This window comes from Mesoplodon mirus (genome assembly GCF_964341445.2).
Source record: "Mesoplodon mirus genome assembly, chromosome: 13".
Taxonomy (NCBI): domain Eukaryota; kingdom Metazoa; phylum Chordata; class Mammalia; order Artiodactyla; family Ziphiidae; genus Mesoplodon; species Mesoplodon mirus.
The window spans coordinates 23,825,201-23,844,128 of NC_138989.1; the positions used below are offsets into that span (position 1 = coordinate 23,825,201).

Below are 18,928 nucleotides of genomic sequence, written 5' to 3' on the forward strand. Positions count from 1 at the left end.
TTTGGCATCTGAAATGCGGATGAGAGGAGTAGGGGTGGTCATACCACTGGGAGGTCTCAGCTGACGGCCCCCTCTCCAAGGTGCCCAACACTGAGCACAGTGCCATCAGGATGCAGGTGCCGCATTCAGGATCTGACTCTTTCCAGTCCCAGGCTTCCCTCCTTCACCCCAGAGGAGCAGGCCCAAGGATGGGGATTAGTGCCTGCCTGGAGATGAGAATGCTCAGCTCCAGTTGTGGGCAGTGCAAAACCAGCTGGCCACCCAGTGGGGCATAAGCCACGTCAGAGCCCCACTGCCCCCGCCATTACTGGGCGACTCCGGAATGGGGAAAATTCCACATCAGCATGACTGCCAGGGATTTTTCCATATCTTTTTTTTTTCCTATTTATTTATTTTTGGCTGCGTTGGGTTTTCATTGCTGCGCGCAGGCTTTCTCTAGTTGCGGTGAGCAGGGGCTACCCTTCATTGCAGTGGGCGCACTTCTCATTGCGGTGGCTTCTAACGGAGCATGGGCTCTAGGCACGCAGGCTTCAGTAGTTGTGGCATGAGGGCTCCGTAGTTGTGGCTCGTGGGCTCTAGAGCGCAGGCTCAGTAGTTGTGGTGCACAGGCTCAGCTGCTCCACAGCACGTGGGATCTTCCCGGACCAGGGCTCGAACCTGTGTCCCCTGCATTGGCAGGCAGATCCTTAACCACTGCGCCACCGGGGAAGTCCAGGATTTTTCCATATCTGATGGGCCCGCTCTCCGGCCTTCCCCTGGCACCCCTGCCATGGCCCTTGGATGTACATGCACCCAGGCAGGACCAAGTTATCCCCTAGGGCTGCAGACTTTGGCTCCAGAGGCCCTGACCCTGTCCCTGACTCTAGAAGACCACTCCCCGACACACGCCATGAAGCATGTCAGAATGGAACATAATCTCTGACACCCGCAGCACACCCACGGTGAGGCCCAGCGAGACAGTAGCCCTAGGTTCTCCACTCCCTCAGCCAGAGAGCCTGCCCAAGCTCTTGCCTTCCCCCTGCACAGGCTGGGTCTGAAGACACTGCCCAAACGAGCTCTATAGAGCCTGGGCACTTCTACAGAGTGAGGGCCAGAGGGCCAAGGCCCTCAAGTGCCTAGATTTGGCAAAGGAGGAGGCCAGTTCCAAACCCATACTTCCCCATCCTGGGCCCTGCTCCTGAGAGCACTCGGCCCACAGGAGCACCCTAGGGGGGCACTCAGAATCTCCCTGCCTGACCCGGGAGGGGTTGAGTGGCCCTGGCTCTGCCATGAGGCACTGGCAGTCCAGGCAAGGGCATGTCCCCTTGGGCCTCTGCAAGGGCACTGCCAGGGTCAAGTGGGAAGCTATAAGGGTGGCCCAGGCAGGGTTACAAGTCCAGCTGCTGGCAAAGCCACACTGGGGGTCCTTGGCAGCTCTGCCCATAAGCCCACAAGGTAAAGCTAGGTACCCTCAACTCAGGCCCCATAGATCCTTCAGACACTGGCTTTTACCTCCCGGGCTGACTCCAGCAGGAAGTGATGACAATCACGGTTGGTGTTTGCTGAGTACTTTACCTACCAGATACCTGACACTAGTGACTCTCTGAAACATTATCACTGAACCCTTCACACATGCCTGGGAGGAAGGCTCCAGAATTTCTACGCTTAGCTTACACATGAGGAAGCAGGTTCACAGAGGAAGTCTCTGGGCTGGAATGTGCGCCTACCTTCTGGCACCCTTGGACACCAAGGGATCCACAGGCAGCCAGAAAGCTCCAAGCAGTGACTGGCTCCTCTCAGTGAATACCGAGGGCTGGCCAACCTGGAGCACTAGGTGGCCCTTCTCCAGCCCCAGGAAGGCTCATGAACACAGAATTCAACTGGCTGCAGAACTCCAGCCATTTAATAACAAATGCTTCCCCACCCTACCCCCCAACAGAGCACTGGGAAAATCGTGGGTCCAACCGTACTTGTGCGGGAGGGGATGCAGAAAGCCAGGGTGAATGGGAACAGTCAGTGAAGGGCTGGTCGGGTCCCGTCCCCTGTGTTGCTTGACCCCTGGGAGCATCGTGTCGGGCCAGACACAGAGGCCTCTCCTCTGCCCAGCCACCAGCAGGGAGCTCCATCCGAGCGAGGCTGGGGCTGTCCACGGGCCCAGTCAGAGATCGTAAGAGGAGGCCAGGGCCAGCAGAGGGAGAAGGATGAAAACAGAAAAGACCCCGGTCTGTCACCAAGCCCAGGCCCTCTGGGTCCCTATGCCAAGTCCAGCCTCCGGGAGCTGGCCTCACCCATGGCGAGGCTGCCGCCACTCACTCCGGCCTTGCCTTCTTGGCCTTCTTCTCAGACCTTACAGCCTCATCGTGGGCTTTTCGCTTCTCCACCAGTTTGTTAGCCTGTGAGAAGGGGAGGATTAAGCTGTGATGGGGGGAGGAGGACGGGGAAGGGGACTCCCCCTTCTGCCACTCAAGGTCACCCCTTAAAAGCAGAGCTTCCAGGAAAGCTAACAGGCAAATTACCAAGGGGAAAAAGCAAACGCCTCTGAAGAGCCTCAGGTGAGGAACCGTGCCTTCACCCCTGCCTTTATGACTCTGTGAAGTTATGGACTCACAGCAAGTCAGGAGGATTGCAGGCTCCCAGAGCTGGAGGCAACTGCCCCACTGACCCCCTTGACCTGGGAAAGCTGGGGGCCATTCAAACCTTCACCAGGAGCTGCTAGGGTGGGGTCAACCTGGAACAGTCCTTCCCTGGGGCCATGTGGCACGATCTATTCCAAAACAGGTGGCCTTTCAACCTGGCAATTACACTCCTAAGAATTTACCCTGCAGAGACACTTGGAGGTAGGCAGAGAGGTGCTCAAGACTGTTCTCTGAGAACAACTATAAAAGGGAGACAACCTAATCCTGTCAGCAGGCAACAGGCCATGCACTGTATGAAGCCATGGACAGTTCATGCTATGGTTAAATAACAAACACACAGCAGAACAACCTACAGGCAGACCTCGGAGATATTGTTGGTTGGATTCCACCAACCACCCCAATAAAGTGAATACTGCAATAAAGGGAGTCACGTGAATTTTTTGGTTTCCCAGGGCATATAAAAGTTCTGTTTATGATATGCTGTTGTCTGTTAAGTGGCAATAGCATTATGTCTAAAAACACCGTGCATGTACGTTAATAAAAAATATGTTATTGCTAAAAAAACCTAACCATCGTCTGAGCCTTCAGTGAATTAGTCTTTTTGCGACAGTAACATCAAAGAACATTGATCACAAATCACCATAACAAATATAATAATAATGAAAAAGTCTGAAATATTGTGAGAATTACCATCACTGGTGACACAGAGACATGAAATGAGCAAATACTGGAAAAATGGTGCTAAACAGACTTGCTAGACACAGAGTCGCCACAAACCTTCCATCTGTAACAAACTCGTTTTCTGTGAAGTGCAATAAAGCAAAGTGCCATAAAACAAGCTCTGCCTGTATGTGTAGCACAACGCCCCCCAAATAACATCTGTGTTATTACATGCACAAAAGAAACCTGGGGGGCTATTACTACAGATCACCCCAAGGGCAAGACTGTGAGCCACTTTTGCGTCCATTACAGAGTTCTGGCATGCACAGAACTCTCTTAAAAATTTTTTTTCTTTTATATTGAGCATATGTGGCTCTGTGAATGAGAGGAAACAAAACAGAAGCTGAACCAAAACCTCCCACAGCCCCTCCAGCTTCACGCACTTCTGTGAAGTGCAGGCCCCGAGTCTGCTGCAGCAGCTCTGGCCCCCAATCCCAGCAGACTCAGAAACCACTGGGTGCAGGAAGGAGACTGACACCAAGATGCCCAGGGCAGGCAGACAACGTCAGAAAATCACTAGAAAAGGGCCCAGAGACTGCCCAGGAGAGCCAGCCGGCCTCGAAGTTCAGCTGTGCGGCCCCATCTGGAGCCTCAGGCGGCGGGGAGACTCACCTCGCGGATTTTGCGCCTCTTGCCAAACATGATCTTGTTGTAAAGGTACTTCTCCCGCTTCTTCATCATCATGATGGCCAGGCGCTTGGCCTCACTGTCCTCCTCCTGGGCCAGCCGCTGCTTATCCTCCAGCTTCACTGTGCCCGCCATCACCCTGGGCTTCTGGGGACACAGGGGGGACACTTGTGGATGCAGGTTGACTCCCACCCTCCACCCCCAGCCCCTTGGCTCCCACCCTTCTGGCACCAAGGTGGCCAGTGGGGCTGCTTCCCAGGCCGAGAACCCAATCAACTCCCCGGTACCTTCCCCTCCATCCTCGGCTCCTCCGGGGCCGTCAGTCGGGCCTCTTCCTCCCTTTCCGAACCAGCCTCGTCTTCTTCCTCCTCTTCTTTTCCTCCCTCTTCATCACCATCACCTTCATCTTCCTCCTCCTCCTCCTCTTCAGATTCATTCAAATTTCCTACAAACAGCCAAGGATTCCAACACCTGGGAGCCTGCTCTTCCCCTTGCGGCGTGAGAACTGGCGCCAGGCACCACCCTCTTTAGCACAGACGTTCCAAAGGCAGAGCAGGGCCATCCTGACCACAGGCCCTCTGGCACCAGCCCCAAAAGGCCCAGCTGCCTTCAGAGCAAACTCCAGGCCCCCAACCCCTCAGCTCTGCTGTCTCCCATGGAACTTCCAGACCATTCTTCTCAGTCACTCTGGACATCAAGTAACACTGGATTATAAGACAAACGTTTCCTCTTCCTAAGCCACATTACGCCAGTGGGAGTTTAAAGGGCTTTGTACCCCTGCTGCCCTGTTCTCTGGAGCTTGCCACCTTTGTAGCCAAGAAGGGAAACAGCCAGGTGAAGCCCCGGAGCCGAGGTCAGCCTGGAGGAGCTTGCCCACCCCGCCCCGCCCAGCTCCCTTTCACTCACCTGGGTGCTCCCCCCGCTGCAGGGCCAGCAACTTCAGCTTCTCAGGGGGCACGTAATCGCCTTCCTTCTCTGACACGAAGGGCGAGAGGTGTGGAGGCAGCTGCACCCCAGGGAAGTAGTCTGCCACAGGGAGGAGGAGCCGGGCGTTCACGGAGTCAAACACCCACTGGGGCTGCACATAGTACCTGCGCAGGGCGAGGGCAGAGAAAGTCGTGGGGCCACCCGAGACCCCACTGCATCTGCAGGGGCCTGGAGACAGACCTCCACCCCCAGAAACCCAAACAGGCGGAGGAAGATGAGGGCCTTGGGGGCCTACCTGCCAATGACGGGGGTCTGTTGCCCAGGCCGGTCGACAATCTGGTGGGTGATGCCAGAGTCTGTGACGTCGTACGTGGCCCCAATGTACAGAGATTTGTCCCAGGACACGTACCCCCCAAAACTCCTACAGGCACAGGGGGAGCCCATGAGGGTACTGAGGCATGAGGTGCCCACCCTGGAACCCGCTAGCCTACAAGTTCACGCTCCTAGGACACACCTGTCCCCTCCCCACCCCAGGAACCCCCCCTCCAATTGGCCGACACCTCCAGTGCTGGCCCAGGGTAGACCTTCTGCCCTAAGCTGGTGAGGAAGTGATGCCAGCTGCCCTCTAATGGGTGCTTTCCACGTGCTTGGGGTGTGCTGAGTTTTCCACACCCATTCTGTTGAATCCTCACAACAGCCCTAAGCAACGGATACTGACGCCAGCCCATTGTTACCGATGGGCGTCCGGGGCTGCGCTGTCTAGGGCAGGACCCAGCCCAGTATGGCAGAGCCAGTGCCGTCAGGCTCCCCACCTGATGACAAAGGCCAGGGCCTCCCGGGGCACCTCACGGTTCAGGAAGAACTTCAGGCCCTCGAAGAGCTTCTTGTGCTTTTCCTGCGCCTCCAGCTCCTTCCTGCAGTCCTCCTGCACCACCATCTCCTGCCGAGAAAAGGGGATGCTCACACTATCAGGCCTGCCTGCACCCCACTGGAGGCAGAGGTTGGAGACGAGCCCCTCCCCAGCTTCCTTCTAAACCCCTCAGTCCGCCCGCCTCCCCCACCCCCGTGCCTCCAGAGGGCAGTGCAGTCCTCACCCCGTCAGCAGGAAACTCATCCACCTCGGCTTCCTCCTCCTCTGCAGGCACCACCACACGGGCCAGACTGGCACTGAGAGAGGCTAGTTTCTGTGGGAAAGCAGCAGGGTTTCAGGGATGCTGCTTGCGGGTGGGGAGGGGTAGCGCTGGCAGTTCTCGGCAGGGTATCAGTGGGTTTGGGTTCTGAGGGTAAGCCCTGAGACCACCTATCTAGCCATGACCGCCTCCACCCCCGGGCCAGGAACCACCCTTCTGGGGGATGCAGGGCCAACGCTGGAGGCCTCTCTCACCTCCATAGAGCTCTCGGAGTCCAAAGCGTAGGTGTCCTCGCTGGCCTTCGCTTCTGCATGGGCCTGACCCTCGAGCTGGTAGGCAAGGGGAAGGTCAGAGGAAGAGGATGCCCCTAGCCCCCACCTCCACGTGGGGAGAGAGGCCGTGGCCTCTGCCCGGTGAGGAGAAGGTGCTGGGCTGCGCCGGGGCCTACCTTGGGAGGGTAGCGCAGGTTAAGTGACTGGTAGAGGCGGAAGTTGACGAACCCCAGCAGGGTAGTGTAGAACTCGGTGAAGGTGGCCATGACCCTGTAGTCCACGTCTGTTGGGTGCTGGGGACACAGAGACACATCAGCAGTGTCAGTGCAAAGATGGCACTGACAACCCATGTGGGGTGGGGGCTCCAGGTGCCCAAGGACCAGGAGCTCCCTCAGGGTGGCCCCGCCTTCAGAGCTCTGCCCCAGGAGAAGAGGCCGTGTGGCATGGCCCTACCCAGGAGCATTCTGGGCACCAGTGAGGCTCTGGACAAGGGTCCCAAGGGTTGTCCTGGAGGCCAGTGCCAGATCCCCGTGCCATAAAGGGGATGCTAGGAGTGAGAAGAGGGAAGCCTTTGTCACGAGGTTTCCAGGACAGGCTGGTGCCCCCGCTCCCTGCCCCAGCTCTCCCCTTCACCCTGCAAGGCAGACTTCTGTTCTTGCAGAGGCCGCTCATGCCTGCTCCATTAGCCATCCCGTAATTTCCATTTACTGTCTTTTCTGGGGCCAGTCCATGAGCACCTGGGGGCCTGGCTGGGAAAGGTGGCCCTGGATCAGCCCATCTGCCTGGGTGGGGGTAGTGGGCGGGCGGCACTCAGCGCCTATGAGCCCTGGCAGGAGCCTTCAGACAGATACTCAGAATTCAGCAACCCTGCCTTGGGCCCGAGCCGGAGACAAAGGCACAACCCGAGGACCCAGGACAGGCTGGGCAGCTGCCTGGCGCAGCCCCAGGGAGCTCCTGGGAAATGCTGCCTGCTTGGGGCAAAAACACAGAGCAAGCAGGGGACACGGGAGGGCTCGTCTTAAACCTTGAGGAGTTGATAAAACAAAACAAGGCAAGGATCTGAGACCCAAACCAAAGTGCCTCGACCCTTGAGCAGCACTGCCTGGAATACCAGAGAGGCCAGGCCAGCCTGGCCGACTTCTGAGACCTGGACAGGGGGATTCACCAAGCAATGATGAAATCAGTAATGATCACAGCATCCCTTCTGTGCCTGTGCGCCTGTGACGCTGAGCTGTTTCTACATCCTGCCAACAGGCAGTGACTGGGCTGTGGGGGTACAGGGGCCAAGAGGTGCCCCACTTGTCCCCCACTGATACCTCAGTCCTTCCATGAGCATCCACCAGGGCCTTCGACGGGCCTGGGAGCACATGAGCAGTGACTGCCCCACAGCACAGCAGCCCCCTGGGCCCCGTTACCTGCCTGGGTCCTGCTGCCAGGAGCCCAGCACTGGCTGCACAGGGGCCCCAACTATGACCCAGGGCTGGTCCCCCATCCTCTTGCTGAGAGGAAGCAGCAGCAGTGAGCTGGCCAGAGAGGAAGGAGGAAGGGGCAGCCCGTGCCCTCCCCCGTTCCTCCAGGGCCAGCTGTGTGGAGGCCGGCCTCCACAGGGCCCTATTCACCACTGGCAGGACAGACAAAGACCAGTCTGAGCAGTGAGGGGGTGGGACATCAGGGAGAAGGAAGGAGAGGGAGGGGCAGAGAGGAAGGAGGGAAGGCAGAGCAGAGAAGGCAGGAAGGACAGAGGAGAGGAGGGACAGACAGCGGAAGAAGGAAGAGCACAGACTTGCACACACGCCTGCCCCCAGGGAGTGGGCACAGGGACTGCTGAGGGCCGAGCACCTCTCACCCACAAAGACCACAGGCTGCCACTAATTGTCACCACTGCTCTGTGCTCAGCGGGGGTTCCGGCCTGTGGCCCCCAGCCCAGAGTAATCAGCAGCGGCCCAGGGGACCCAGACCACCAGCTCATGCTGGAGCACCTGCTGCCCGGCCAGCAAACCTGCCATCCAGCTGGGTCTCCACTGAAAGCACCAGTTCTCACTCGAGGTACAAGCGGGAAGCAAGGCCAAATGCAGGCCCACAGCAGGATAAGCCAGGTGCCAAGCCTGAGACCCTCTGGGAGACTAGAGGCTAACAACCCCCATACGGAGGCCAAACCAAGATTTCTCTCGACGGATCCTGCCAAAAATTCTCAGTCTTAAAAAGAAAGATGAGTAAGAAATAGTGCCAATAATAAGTAGTGCTCCTCTTGTGCTCATCCTCCCCAATCTCACCCAGTCCCCAGCTCTGGGTGGGGCACAGGAGTGGGGGTGGCAGAGCGGGGTGAGGACCCAGCAGGTTGGAGGGCAGGGCCGTGTATACAGGCAGTGCTCGGCCCCGGTGGCCGCTCACTGTTGGTTCTGCAACCCCCAAGGGCCAAGCACCAGGCACTTTTAAAGCTTTTTTCCCTCAAATCCTCACGACAAGGCTTAGAAGGTGGAAGCACGTTATTAACTGGGCACAGAGAGGTAAGGGAACACGTCCAAGGTCAACCAGCTAGCAGGTACTGGAGTCAGGCTGGCTCGGGCTCTTGTTACAATTCTGTACCACACACCCCCACCGCCCTGGCCGGCACTCAGGAACCCAGCTGGTTTTGCAGGACAGGAGGAGCCCCCCTTCACCCACACCATTATCTCTGTCTAGGAAGCAGAGAGGGGGCAACGGTCCCTGCACAACCCTTCCCTGTGGGCACACTCACGTCGTGGGAGAAGGTGTAGGGTGTGATCCACACGATGGGCTGGCCCAGCACCTCGGCTTGGTAGTAAATGCCTTTGATGGACAGGAAGACCTGTGGTGCAGGGGGAACAGTGTGGTGAGGACACGGGGGTGCGGGGCGGGGGGCTGGGCCCCGCTGGGTGGCCCCGGGCTCACCTTGCGCAGGGCACGGGCGGCGATGACGTAGTGCATGAACTCCACGGCCAGTCGGTGGCACAGCTGGATGGTGTGCACGTGGCACTTGCCGGTCCGTGGGAAGGTGGAGAAGAGGAAGCACATGGAGAGGGCGTCGTCCAGGTCCCGCAGGGCATCTATGAACGTGGGGTACCTGCGGGGCCAGGAGGGCGGCGCTCACAGGGTCGCTCAGCCTGGGCTCTGAGGGGCCCCCTATCTTGTTGCCCCACCCCAGGCCCTGCCACCGCCATCTCCTGAACAGGGAGCTGGGCAACGCCCTGGGGCCTGGCAGCACCAACCTCCCCACAGCTTCAGGAGGAACCACCGAACCAGGATGTGCCCACCTGGCTCTGAGGTCAGAGAAATCTGAGTCAGGAGGGGCCAGCCAGGTCTTCAGACACAGAGCAAAACAGAAGAAAGCCCCGCAGGGACCTCTCAGAACAAGAGAGCACTTGGTTTCCTGGTTCAGAGGCCAGAGACTCAATCAGCCCCCTCTTGTGCCTCAAAGTTTCCTCGCTCTGCACCTCACAGACAAACCCAACAACCCAGGCCTTTCCTAGAAACAGCACTGGCCATTCTTTTTTTTTTTTCTTGCGGTATGCGGGCCTTTCACTGTTGTGGCCTCTCCCGTTGCGGAGCACAGGCTCCGGAGGTGCAGGCTCAGCGGCCATGGCTCACGGGCCCAGCCGCTCCGCGGCATGTGGGATCTTCCCGGACCGGGGCACGAACCCGTGTCCCCTGCATCGGCAGGCGGGCTCTCAACCACTGCGCCACCAGGGAAGCCCTGGCCATTCTTTCTTAAGCAAGCACTGAGGAGAATGAGGTGATGCAGAATGGGAACGCCACCATGGGAACGCCACCATACTGCCATCTAGTGTGCACATGAATCCAGACACTTGCTTTTTTCTTGTGCATTTTTTTTTCACTTGTTCCACAGGACAGCTGTGTCACATGCGTCAGCTCTCCATTAGAGGAGGACCTGCTCAGAGCAGGAGCAGTTCGCAGACTGCCCAGCTTGTGGCCGCAGGGCTGGGGTGAGAGCACCTGCTGTCGAGCTCCCAGGCCAAGGCTGTTGCCCTGCTAGCCCATGGCTGGCCCGACTCAACGAAGCCAAGTCCATCCAGCCTGGAGCTAAGTGTTCCCAGGGCCAACAGCCACCAAGAGAAGGCAGACATTCAGTTAGCCCAGAGTTTCTGCACCTTACCACCACTGACATTGTGGGCCAGGTTGTCCCGTGTTGTGGGGGCTGTCCTGTGCACTACAGGGTGTTGAGCAGCATCCCTGGCCTCTACTGATTAAATACTAGTAGACCCCCTGCTGTCCAAGTCAGGAGAAGCAGAAGTGTCTCCAGACATTGCCAAGTGTCCCCACTGATTTAGTCAATGAATGACGGGGACTGCTGAGAAGGATGGGCAAGAAACAGTTGAGATCAGAGGTGTCCAGTCACGTCTTCCAGGACTGACCATGCACCCCACTCACACCCCCAGGACTCCGGCTCTCTCTCACCACAGGGCTTTTGCACTTGCTGTTTGCTCTGCCTGAACCATGCCTCCCCTGGCTGGCTCAACTGTCTCCCCCCAGAGACCTCCTCTGACAAGCCTGTAACTAACGTGCGTCCTCCAGCTCCCTTCCTGGAGAGCATCCCTCGTGGCACTCATGTGGACTTGCAACCATTAGAACAACTTGCCAGTTTGTTTTCTGGTCTGCCTCCTCCAACAGGACGCCAGCTCTGTGAGCAGGGTCTCGGCCCCGTTCCCCACTGTACCCCCAGCACCAGGTCAGAGCCCCCAGCTCACCGCTCCTTGACGATGTGGTCGAGCTTGTAGTTGGGCTTGTTGTCCTTCAGCCGCTCCACCGTGTTCCACTCACTCTTCCCATAGGCCTTCCGCAGCTTCCGGACGAACACCTGGGAGAGAGGAGGAGACCGCTGATGTGGGGCCAACGGCTCCTGGACACCCCTTCCGTGGAGGAGGGATGCTCGGGGCAGGAGGGCTCTCCGACCACGGCTGTCTGCCGGCACGATCTGCCCCCTCAGCCCGGGGTTTGCACAACAGCCACCTCCACGGAGCAGCGAACCTGACACAGACTGACGACAGAGCCACCCCACTGCATCCCGCTGACAGATGAACAGGGATAAGCATTCAGACGGGCTGACTCCGCATGTTTACGTGAAAGTATAACGTTTTCAGCCCTATTTTCCAACTGAGAAGTGAGACAGACCAGGGCCAGGAGGCTGGGCCAGAAACACCAGTCCGCATGTGTGTGAAACAAGCCTCGGGCCCACGTGTGGGGCTGGGCCACACGAGAAAACGCAGTTGAGGCCAATGGTGGCCCCAGAAAGTCCTCTAAACTGACCAACTGCCTCCCCCGAGCACTTCTTCAGAGGCTCAGAGGCCACCTGCGCTGAGACTGTAAACAGCAGCTCTGAGAAAGCCAGTCCCACAAGGGGCCCAGTTCCAATGCAATGAGCTGAGGTGTCTGGGAAACCCAGCAGCAGGACAGGTCCAGCCACCCACCTCGGCCGGCTCTGGCGAGAGGGCTGCCAGCAGCTGTACCCCACAGCCTGGCCCTGCTGCTCGGCAAAGGCTACAGTAACAGCAGTCTACTTTCAATTATTTGCATTTGGTATAATCAGGTTTCTACTTTCCCTGTGGTATTTAAGCATTTAATCGTTTCTATTTGAGGAATGAAAAGCTTGGTCTCCTGGGAACAATTCCAGAAAGAACCTGAATAGGAGTGGTTTATTTGGGCAGAAAACACACCAGAGAGCCCCTGAAAGACCACAATCTTTGCTTCAGAGGCAATACACTTACCCTTTTCCAAAAGAACCAGGGGAAAAGTATGACACGTAACGCATTAATCATTGGCCAGGTTCTATGTAAATGATTTCCACACCTAAGATCTCAGTCAATCCTCCCGACACCCTTTTGAGGTAGAATTACCTCACCCTATGTACAGGCTTGCTCAGAGAGATCAAACAATTTGCCCAAGGTCAGTGTTAGAGGGTCTGCATAGAGCTGGGAAGGGCCCCATCCAGACCCTAGAGCCCAGGCCTCACCTTGTACTCCCGGAACTTGTTGACAATGGGTTCATGGAGGAGGAACTTGATGTCTTTGATAAGGTAAAAGGTTCGGGCTGCCGTGGAGCCCTTGTTGACCTTCTTCTTGTGTTTGGGTTCATGGGGATAAATGCCCTTCAGGATGCACAGCCGCCTGGAAGACAAAGGCCACTCCTTCTATCAGCAAACGTGCTGAGCACTGGGCACGCTGGGCCTGGAAAACTGCCGTGAACAGAGAACACAGGAACCCTGCCCTTTGGAAAACTCACATCCTAGTGCAGGAGTCCGACAGTGACAAGTTCCCGACAAACATAGTGCAGACAGTCCCAAGCACCAGAAAGGAAACAATCAGGATACTGACAGGGGCCAAATGGCAGGTACCTCTTTTAGCAAGGAAAGTCAGGAAAGGCCTTGCTGACAAATCAACATTTCAGCCACATGGAGGTATACTTCATTTTATTGAATTTCACTTTATTGCACTTTGCAGGTAATTGCATTTCCTTTTTAAACAAATCGAAGGTTTATGCAACCCTGCATTGAGCAAGTCTATCGGTGCCATTTTTCCAACATTTGCTCACCTTCATGTCTGTGTGTCACGTTTTTGGAATTCTCACAATATTTCAAACTATTTCCTCATTAGTATATTTGTTGTAGCGATCTGTGATCAGTGATCTTCGATGCTGCTATTGTAATCATTTTGGGGGCACCACGAATAGCACCCATACAAGATGGTGAACGTCATCAGTAAATGCTGTGTGTGTTCGGACTGCTCCACCCGACCTGCCGTTCCCCAGTCTCTCTCCCTCTGCTCGGGCCTCTCTACTCCCTGGGACACAATATTGATATGAGGTCAACAAATAACCCTACAGTGGCCTCTAAGTGTTCAAGTGAAAGGAAGAGTCCCACGTCTCTCACTTTAAATCAAAAGCTAGAAATGATTAAGCTTAGTGAGGAAGGCATGGTGAAAGCCAAGACAGGTCGAAAGCTAGGCTTCTTACACCACAGCCAGCCAAGTTGTGAATACAAAGGAAAAGCCCTTGAAGGAAATTAAAAGAGCTACTCCCGTGAACACATCAACGGTAAGAAAGCAAAACAGCCTTATTGCTGATATAAAGTTTTAGTGGTCTGGACAGAAGATCAAACCAGCCACAACATTCCCTTAAGCCAAAGCCTAATCCAGAGCAAGACTCTAACTCTCTTCAATTCTATGAAGGCTGACAGAAGTAAGGAAGCTGCAGGATGAAGTCTGAAGCTAGCAGAGGATGGTTCATGAGCTTTAAGGAAAGAAGCCATCTCCATGACATGAAAGTACAAGGTGAGGCAGCAAGTGCTGATGTAGAAGCTGCAGCAAGTTATCCAGAAGATCTAGCTAAGATAAGTAACTAAACAACAGATTTTCAATGTTGATGAAATAGCCTTATATTGGAAGAAGATGCCTTCTAGGACTTTCATAGCTAGAGAGAAATCAATGCCCGGCTTCAAAATTTCAAAGGACAGGCTGACTCTCGTTATGGGATAACACAGCTGGTGACTTTAAGGTGAAGCCAATGCTCATTCACCATTCTGAAAATCCTGGGGCCCTTAAAAATTATTCTAAAATCTACTCTGCCTGTGCTCTATAAATGGAACAACAAAGCCTGGATAACAGCACATCTGTTTACAAAAACCAACGTCAGGGGCTTCCCTGGTGGCGCAGTGGTTAAGAATCCACCTGTCAATGCAGGGGACACGGGTTCGAGCCCTGGTCCAGGAAGATGCCACATGCCGTGGAGCAACTAAGCCCATGCGCCACAACTACTGAGCCTGCACTCTAGAGCCCGCGAGCCACAACTACTGAAGCCCGTGCACCTAGAGTCCGTGCTCCGCAACAAGAGAAGCCACCGCAATGAGACGTCCACACACTGCAATAAAGAGTAGCCCCTGCTCACCGCAACTAGAGAAAGCATGAGCAGCAACGAAGACCCAAAGCAGCCAAAAATAAATAATAAATTTATAAAACAAAACAAAACAAAAAACATGGTCAATGACTATTTTAAGCCCACCCTGGAGACCTACTGCTCAGAAAAAAGTTTTTTTGTTTTTTCAAAATATTACTGCTCATTGACAATGCACCTCGTCACCCAAGAGATCTGATGGAGATGTACAATGAGATTAATGTTGTTTTCATGCCTGCTAACAAAACATCCACTATGCAGCCAATGATCAAGGACTAATTCTGACTTTCAGGTCTTATTAAGAAATACATTTCAGGGCCTCCCTGGTGGCGCAGTGGTTGAGAGTCCGCCTGCCGATGCAGGGGATACGGGTTCGTGCCCCGGTCTGGGAGGATCCCATATGCCGCGGAGCGGCTGGGCCCGTGAGCCATGGCCGCTGGGCCTGCGCATCCGGAGCCTGTGCTCCGCAACGGGAGAGGCCACAACAGTGAGAGGCCCGCATACCGCAAAAAAAAAAAAAAAAAAAAAAAAAAAAAAGAAATACATTTCATAAGGCTATAGCCACCATAGCCAGTGATTCCTCTGATGGATCTGGGCAAAGTAAATTGAAAACCTTCTGGAAAGGATTTACCCTTCTAGATGCCGTTAAGAATTTTCGTGATTCAGAAGAGATAAAAATATCAACATTAACAGGAGTTTGGAAGAAGTTGCTTCCAACCCTCATGGATGACTTTGAGGGGTTCAAGACTTCAGTGGAGGAAGTAACTGCAGATGTGGTAGAAACAGCAAGAGAACTAGAATTAGAAGTGGACCCTGAAGGTGTGACTGGATTGCTGCCATCTCATGATAAAACTTTAACAGATGAGGAGTGCTTCTTATAAATGACTGAAGACAGTGGTTTCTTGAGATGGAATCTACTGTGGAAATTGCTGAAATGACAACAAAGGATTTAGAATATTATGTAAATTTAGTTGATAAAACAGCAGCAGAGTCTGACAGGATCGACTCCAATTCTGACAGAAGTTCTACTGTGGGTAAAATGCTGTCAAACAGCACTGTGTGCTACAGAGCAATGGTTCATGAAAGGAAGAGTCAATCAACGTGACAAACCTCACTGTGGTCTTATTTTAAGAAACTGTCACAGCCAGCCCAGGCTTCAGCAACCACCTCCTTGATCAGTCGGCAGCCATCAACATCGAGGGAAGACCCTCCACCAGCAAAAAGATTACCACTCACTGAAGGCTCAGATAATGATTAGCATTTTTTAGCAATAAAGTATTTTAAATTAATGCATGTTCATTTCTTTTAGACATAAAACTACTGCACACTTAATAGACTACAGTATAGTGTAAACGTAACTTTTATATGCACTGGGAAACCGCTTCATTGTGGTATTCATTTTATTGCAATGGTGTGAAACCGAATCCACAATATCTCCAAGGTCTGCCTATAAAGGGCAGAGGGAAGAGAATCTTAAGAAGGACAGAGGCTGTAAGAGTGGGAAGTGCTGGGTGCGTTTGGAAGATGAAAAGTGAGTCAGGCAGCAGGACGCAGGCTGTGGAAGAGTCTGGACTGGACTCTCCAAGGAGCTGAGAACCACAAGCTGCAGAATCAGGGGTCACTACTGCCAGAAGGGAGAGGATGGGTGACAAAGACCCAGATAAGAGAGCAGCAGTGCATTGTACCAGTGGGCCCATTTTGATGACTCAGGGTGGCACGACCCAGTTCTCTGGCTTCCCCATGGACCACACCTGGCAAAGCACAGCTCACTAAAGCAAAGCCAGGCAAGAAAGAGAAGGAATATCAGAATCCCAGACAGAGTTTGCAGCAATGCAGTTAAGAGAGGGATGTGGCTGAGTTTTCACTGGCCAGGCACCCGAAGTCCCCCTCTCCTCTCCAACCTCACCTGAAGTCGGCCAGGCTCAGCTGCAGCTTCTTCCGGGCTTTGTTTCGGGTGATGTAGTTGGTAGCAGAGCCTCGTTCATACTTGAGGAGGATAAAATCAATTCTCCATTAGCAATGATTACAATGACGGAGAGCAACCTCTGGACATTGCTCATGCAAGAGGCGACTATTACTCTGGATAAATGGCCAAGAGGCTGTGGGGAAGGAGCGCTCCTGCACTGTCCCTGCAGATGTCAGCACAGAGGAGGACACATACATCTGCACGATGCAGGACCATGAGGTTGCTGTGGATCAGGTGCTATGCCAAGCACTTAGTAGTGGCTGTAAGTACTGACCATTATGATGACTGATTTGCACACATTATTCATTTAATCCCCACAACACTATGAGGTGGGTGCCATTAAAATTCTCATTTCACAAGGGAGGAAAACAGGCTCAGTAAAATAACCTGCCCAGGTCACATAGCTTTTTAAGAGCTGGGGCTGGATTCAGACCTAGGTCTAAGTCCAGAACCTGAGTGCCTCATCCACTAAGCCAGTGTTCTCAACTTCTTTTTCATTATAACCACCCCTCCACCACCAGAGGCCTTTTTAGACCTTTTCTCCCCTTTAATCACCCTCTCTCACAGCCCCATAAAATGTTAATACCACAGATACACTGTAGATGTTTCTGTAACATAGTCCTTCTGAGAGCTACACATCATTGTAATGTCTAAGATGTCCCCCAACCAATTTCTGTTCCCTTCGGGATGACACCATCCAGTTGAAAATGCACACTCTAAGCCACACAGCCTCTCTCCTTCCTCATTCATTCCACAGACAATAACAAGATCTCTACTATGTTCCAAGTGTTTAGCTAAATGCTAGGAGGGTAATAAAGACAAAAGGCCTGGTCTCTACCTGCCCCCAAAGAGCATGTTGTGTTGTGCAACCATCTGGACATCTGTGGTGCTAAGATGCTGCCTCACACTCACACCTCTGTATCCCTGATAGAGCAGCAGTGCACTGTACCAGCTCCCTGCAATGCTAACCAAGCACGTCCTTCCCAAACGAGGTCTTCCTCTGGATTAAGACAGCATAGGCCTCAATGGCCAGGTCCAGCTCTAAAGGGACAAACCTGTAGCCTCCAGAGGGGTATGTTTATGAATAATCCCACAGTCACGAAACATGCCCTTCATTCATTCTTCCCTTTAGACATTTATTGTCTACTGGGGATCAGGCCCGTGCCAAGTTCTGGGGGTACAAAGATGATTTTCAGACTGTCTTAGGGAAGCTGCTTTCATTAAAATTGTTTTCTATTGCCCTACACTGTCACCATTCTTATTCTTTCAAACATTAAGGGGATAATTAAAGTCAACTGGGGTGGCTTTACTCCCTGGGTGTATTCAGCATTTTGGGCTGTTAGATGCTACTGGCACCTAGTGGGTAAGAGGCCAGGAATGCTGCTAAACATCCCACAACACCCAGAACAACCCTCCCCACAACAGTTATCTGGCTCAAAATGTCAAAACGGTTGTGAAACCCTGCTTTAAAAACTGTCATGATTTGTTGGGACTTCCCTAGTGGTCCAGTGGTTAGGACTCTGAGCTTCCATTGCAGGGGGCCCGGGTTCCATCCCGCAAGACGCTGAGCGTGGTCAAAACAAAACAAACAACGACAAAAACTGTCATGATTTGTTTACATATCTGCACCTGTGCCTCAAAGGCAGGTTTTTCAATGTTACATCTTTGTAGTTCCAATCACTAGCACTTAGCTCAATAGCGTGCTGGATTAAAAACAGATTGGCAGCAGAAACTTTCCAGCTGACGGTAACAATCGAGGCAACTCCATCTTCCTCATCCTCATCCCCATCCCCTCTCTAATCTCTTTATGCCATCAAGGTGATTCTCCATACAGCAACAAGAACAACTCCTTGAAAAACGGATATTACTCCCCCTTTAGTTGATTCTTACTGCTTTTTGAATAAAATCAGTCTCACTGTGCCTGACAGGCCTTGCATGACCTGGTCCCTGTCCAACCCCAACTTCACCACTCTCCTCTGTTTACTATACCCCAGATGCCACTCTCCTCTGTTTACTATACCCCAGCCAAGCTGACATCCTTTAATTCCTTGCACACAGCAAGCCTTTTCCACCCGAAGGCCTTAGCACTTAGTTTCCGCTGCCAGGCTTGTTTGTGATCGTTTTATTTGGTTATTTACTTTAGTGTCCAATTTCCCCACTAGAAAGTGAGCTCCACGAATGCAGGGACCACAACTAGTTGTTTATGCCTCCCATCCCCAATGTCCAGGACAAGGCCTGATTCAGCAGAAAAGGGAGTCGCAAGTTTTAGAGATGCTAAGCTCAAAATAATGGTGAGCTCTACGTAATGTTCATCACTTTCAGTAAAGTTATCCTCCGGCTCGGCCTGTTTTGGGGTGCAGCTTTGCTTGGTAACCTCAACGCTCTTTCACAGCTCTACTCCAGGGTTCTTTCCCCTATTTTACAGAACAAGTACTGCCGTCCTCGCCCATCCTCGAACCCCTTCTGCCTGCTGTCTCCTGTCGCGTTGATCCCAGCCGCTTCTGCACCCACGAGGATCCAAGGCTGGGGAAAAGCGCAGTCCCCGGGCTCCGTCGCTCCCGTCTCCTACCTCCTGAGGCACCACCGTCCCCCCTGCCCCGGACCCGCCCCGGCCTCTCGCCCATCACCTTCTTCTTCTCCAAGCCTCCCATGACTCCACGCAGAAAGATCTACAAGCACCGCGAGGACACCACCACTTCCTCCCGCAAGTGCCCTGCCTAGGGCCCCGAGGCCCCCACGCCGCCGGCCTGC

At 53.9% G+C, this 18,928-nt stretch overlaps 1 protein-coding gene across 1 annotated transcript; it reads right to left on the reverse strand.

The window, feature by feature from the left end:
- Positions 1 to 1,854: 1,854 nt before the first annotated feature.
- On the reverse strand, positions 1,855 to 18,900 carry PES1 (pescadillo ribosomal biogenesis factor 1). Its single transcript, XM_082639934.1, has 15 exons — positions 18,805 to 18,900; positions 16,118 to 16,197; positions 12,278 to 12,431; positions 11,016 to 11,125; positions 9,202 to 9,373; positions 9,029 to 9,118; positions 6,468 to 6,584; positions 6,274 to 6,348; positions 5,984 to 6,073; positions 5,702 to 5,829; positions 5,185 to 5,310; positions 4,869 to 5,053; positions 4,250 to 4,407; positions 3,948 to 4,109; positions 1,855 to 2,372 (listed from the first exon to the last, which is right to left on the reverse strand). The coding sequence occupies exons 1-15, from the start codon at positions 18,826 to 18,828 to the stop codon at positions 2,289 to 2,291; spliced, it is 1,755 nt and encodes a 584-aa protein (XP_082496060.1). The 5' UTR covers positions 18,829 to 18,900; the 3' UTR covers positions 1,855 to 2,288.
- Between the last annotated feature and the right edge of the window lie 28 nt (positions 18,901 to 18,928).

Bases quoted from the DNA above. Each gene is read 5' to 3' on its own strand.
- PES1 (XM_082639934.1), bottom strand. From the start codon at position 18,828: ATGGGAGGCTTGGAGAAGAAGAAG. The intron at 11,126-12,277 runs GTGAGGCCTGGG...CCTCTCTCCCAG, and splicing joins ACAAGTTCCGGGAGTACAAG to GTGTTCGTCCGGAAGCTGCG. The intron at 4,110-4,249 runs GTACCGGGGAGT...CTGTGTCCCCAG, and splicing joins AGCCGAGGATGGAGGGGAAG to AAGCCCAGGGTGATGGCGGG.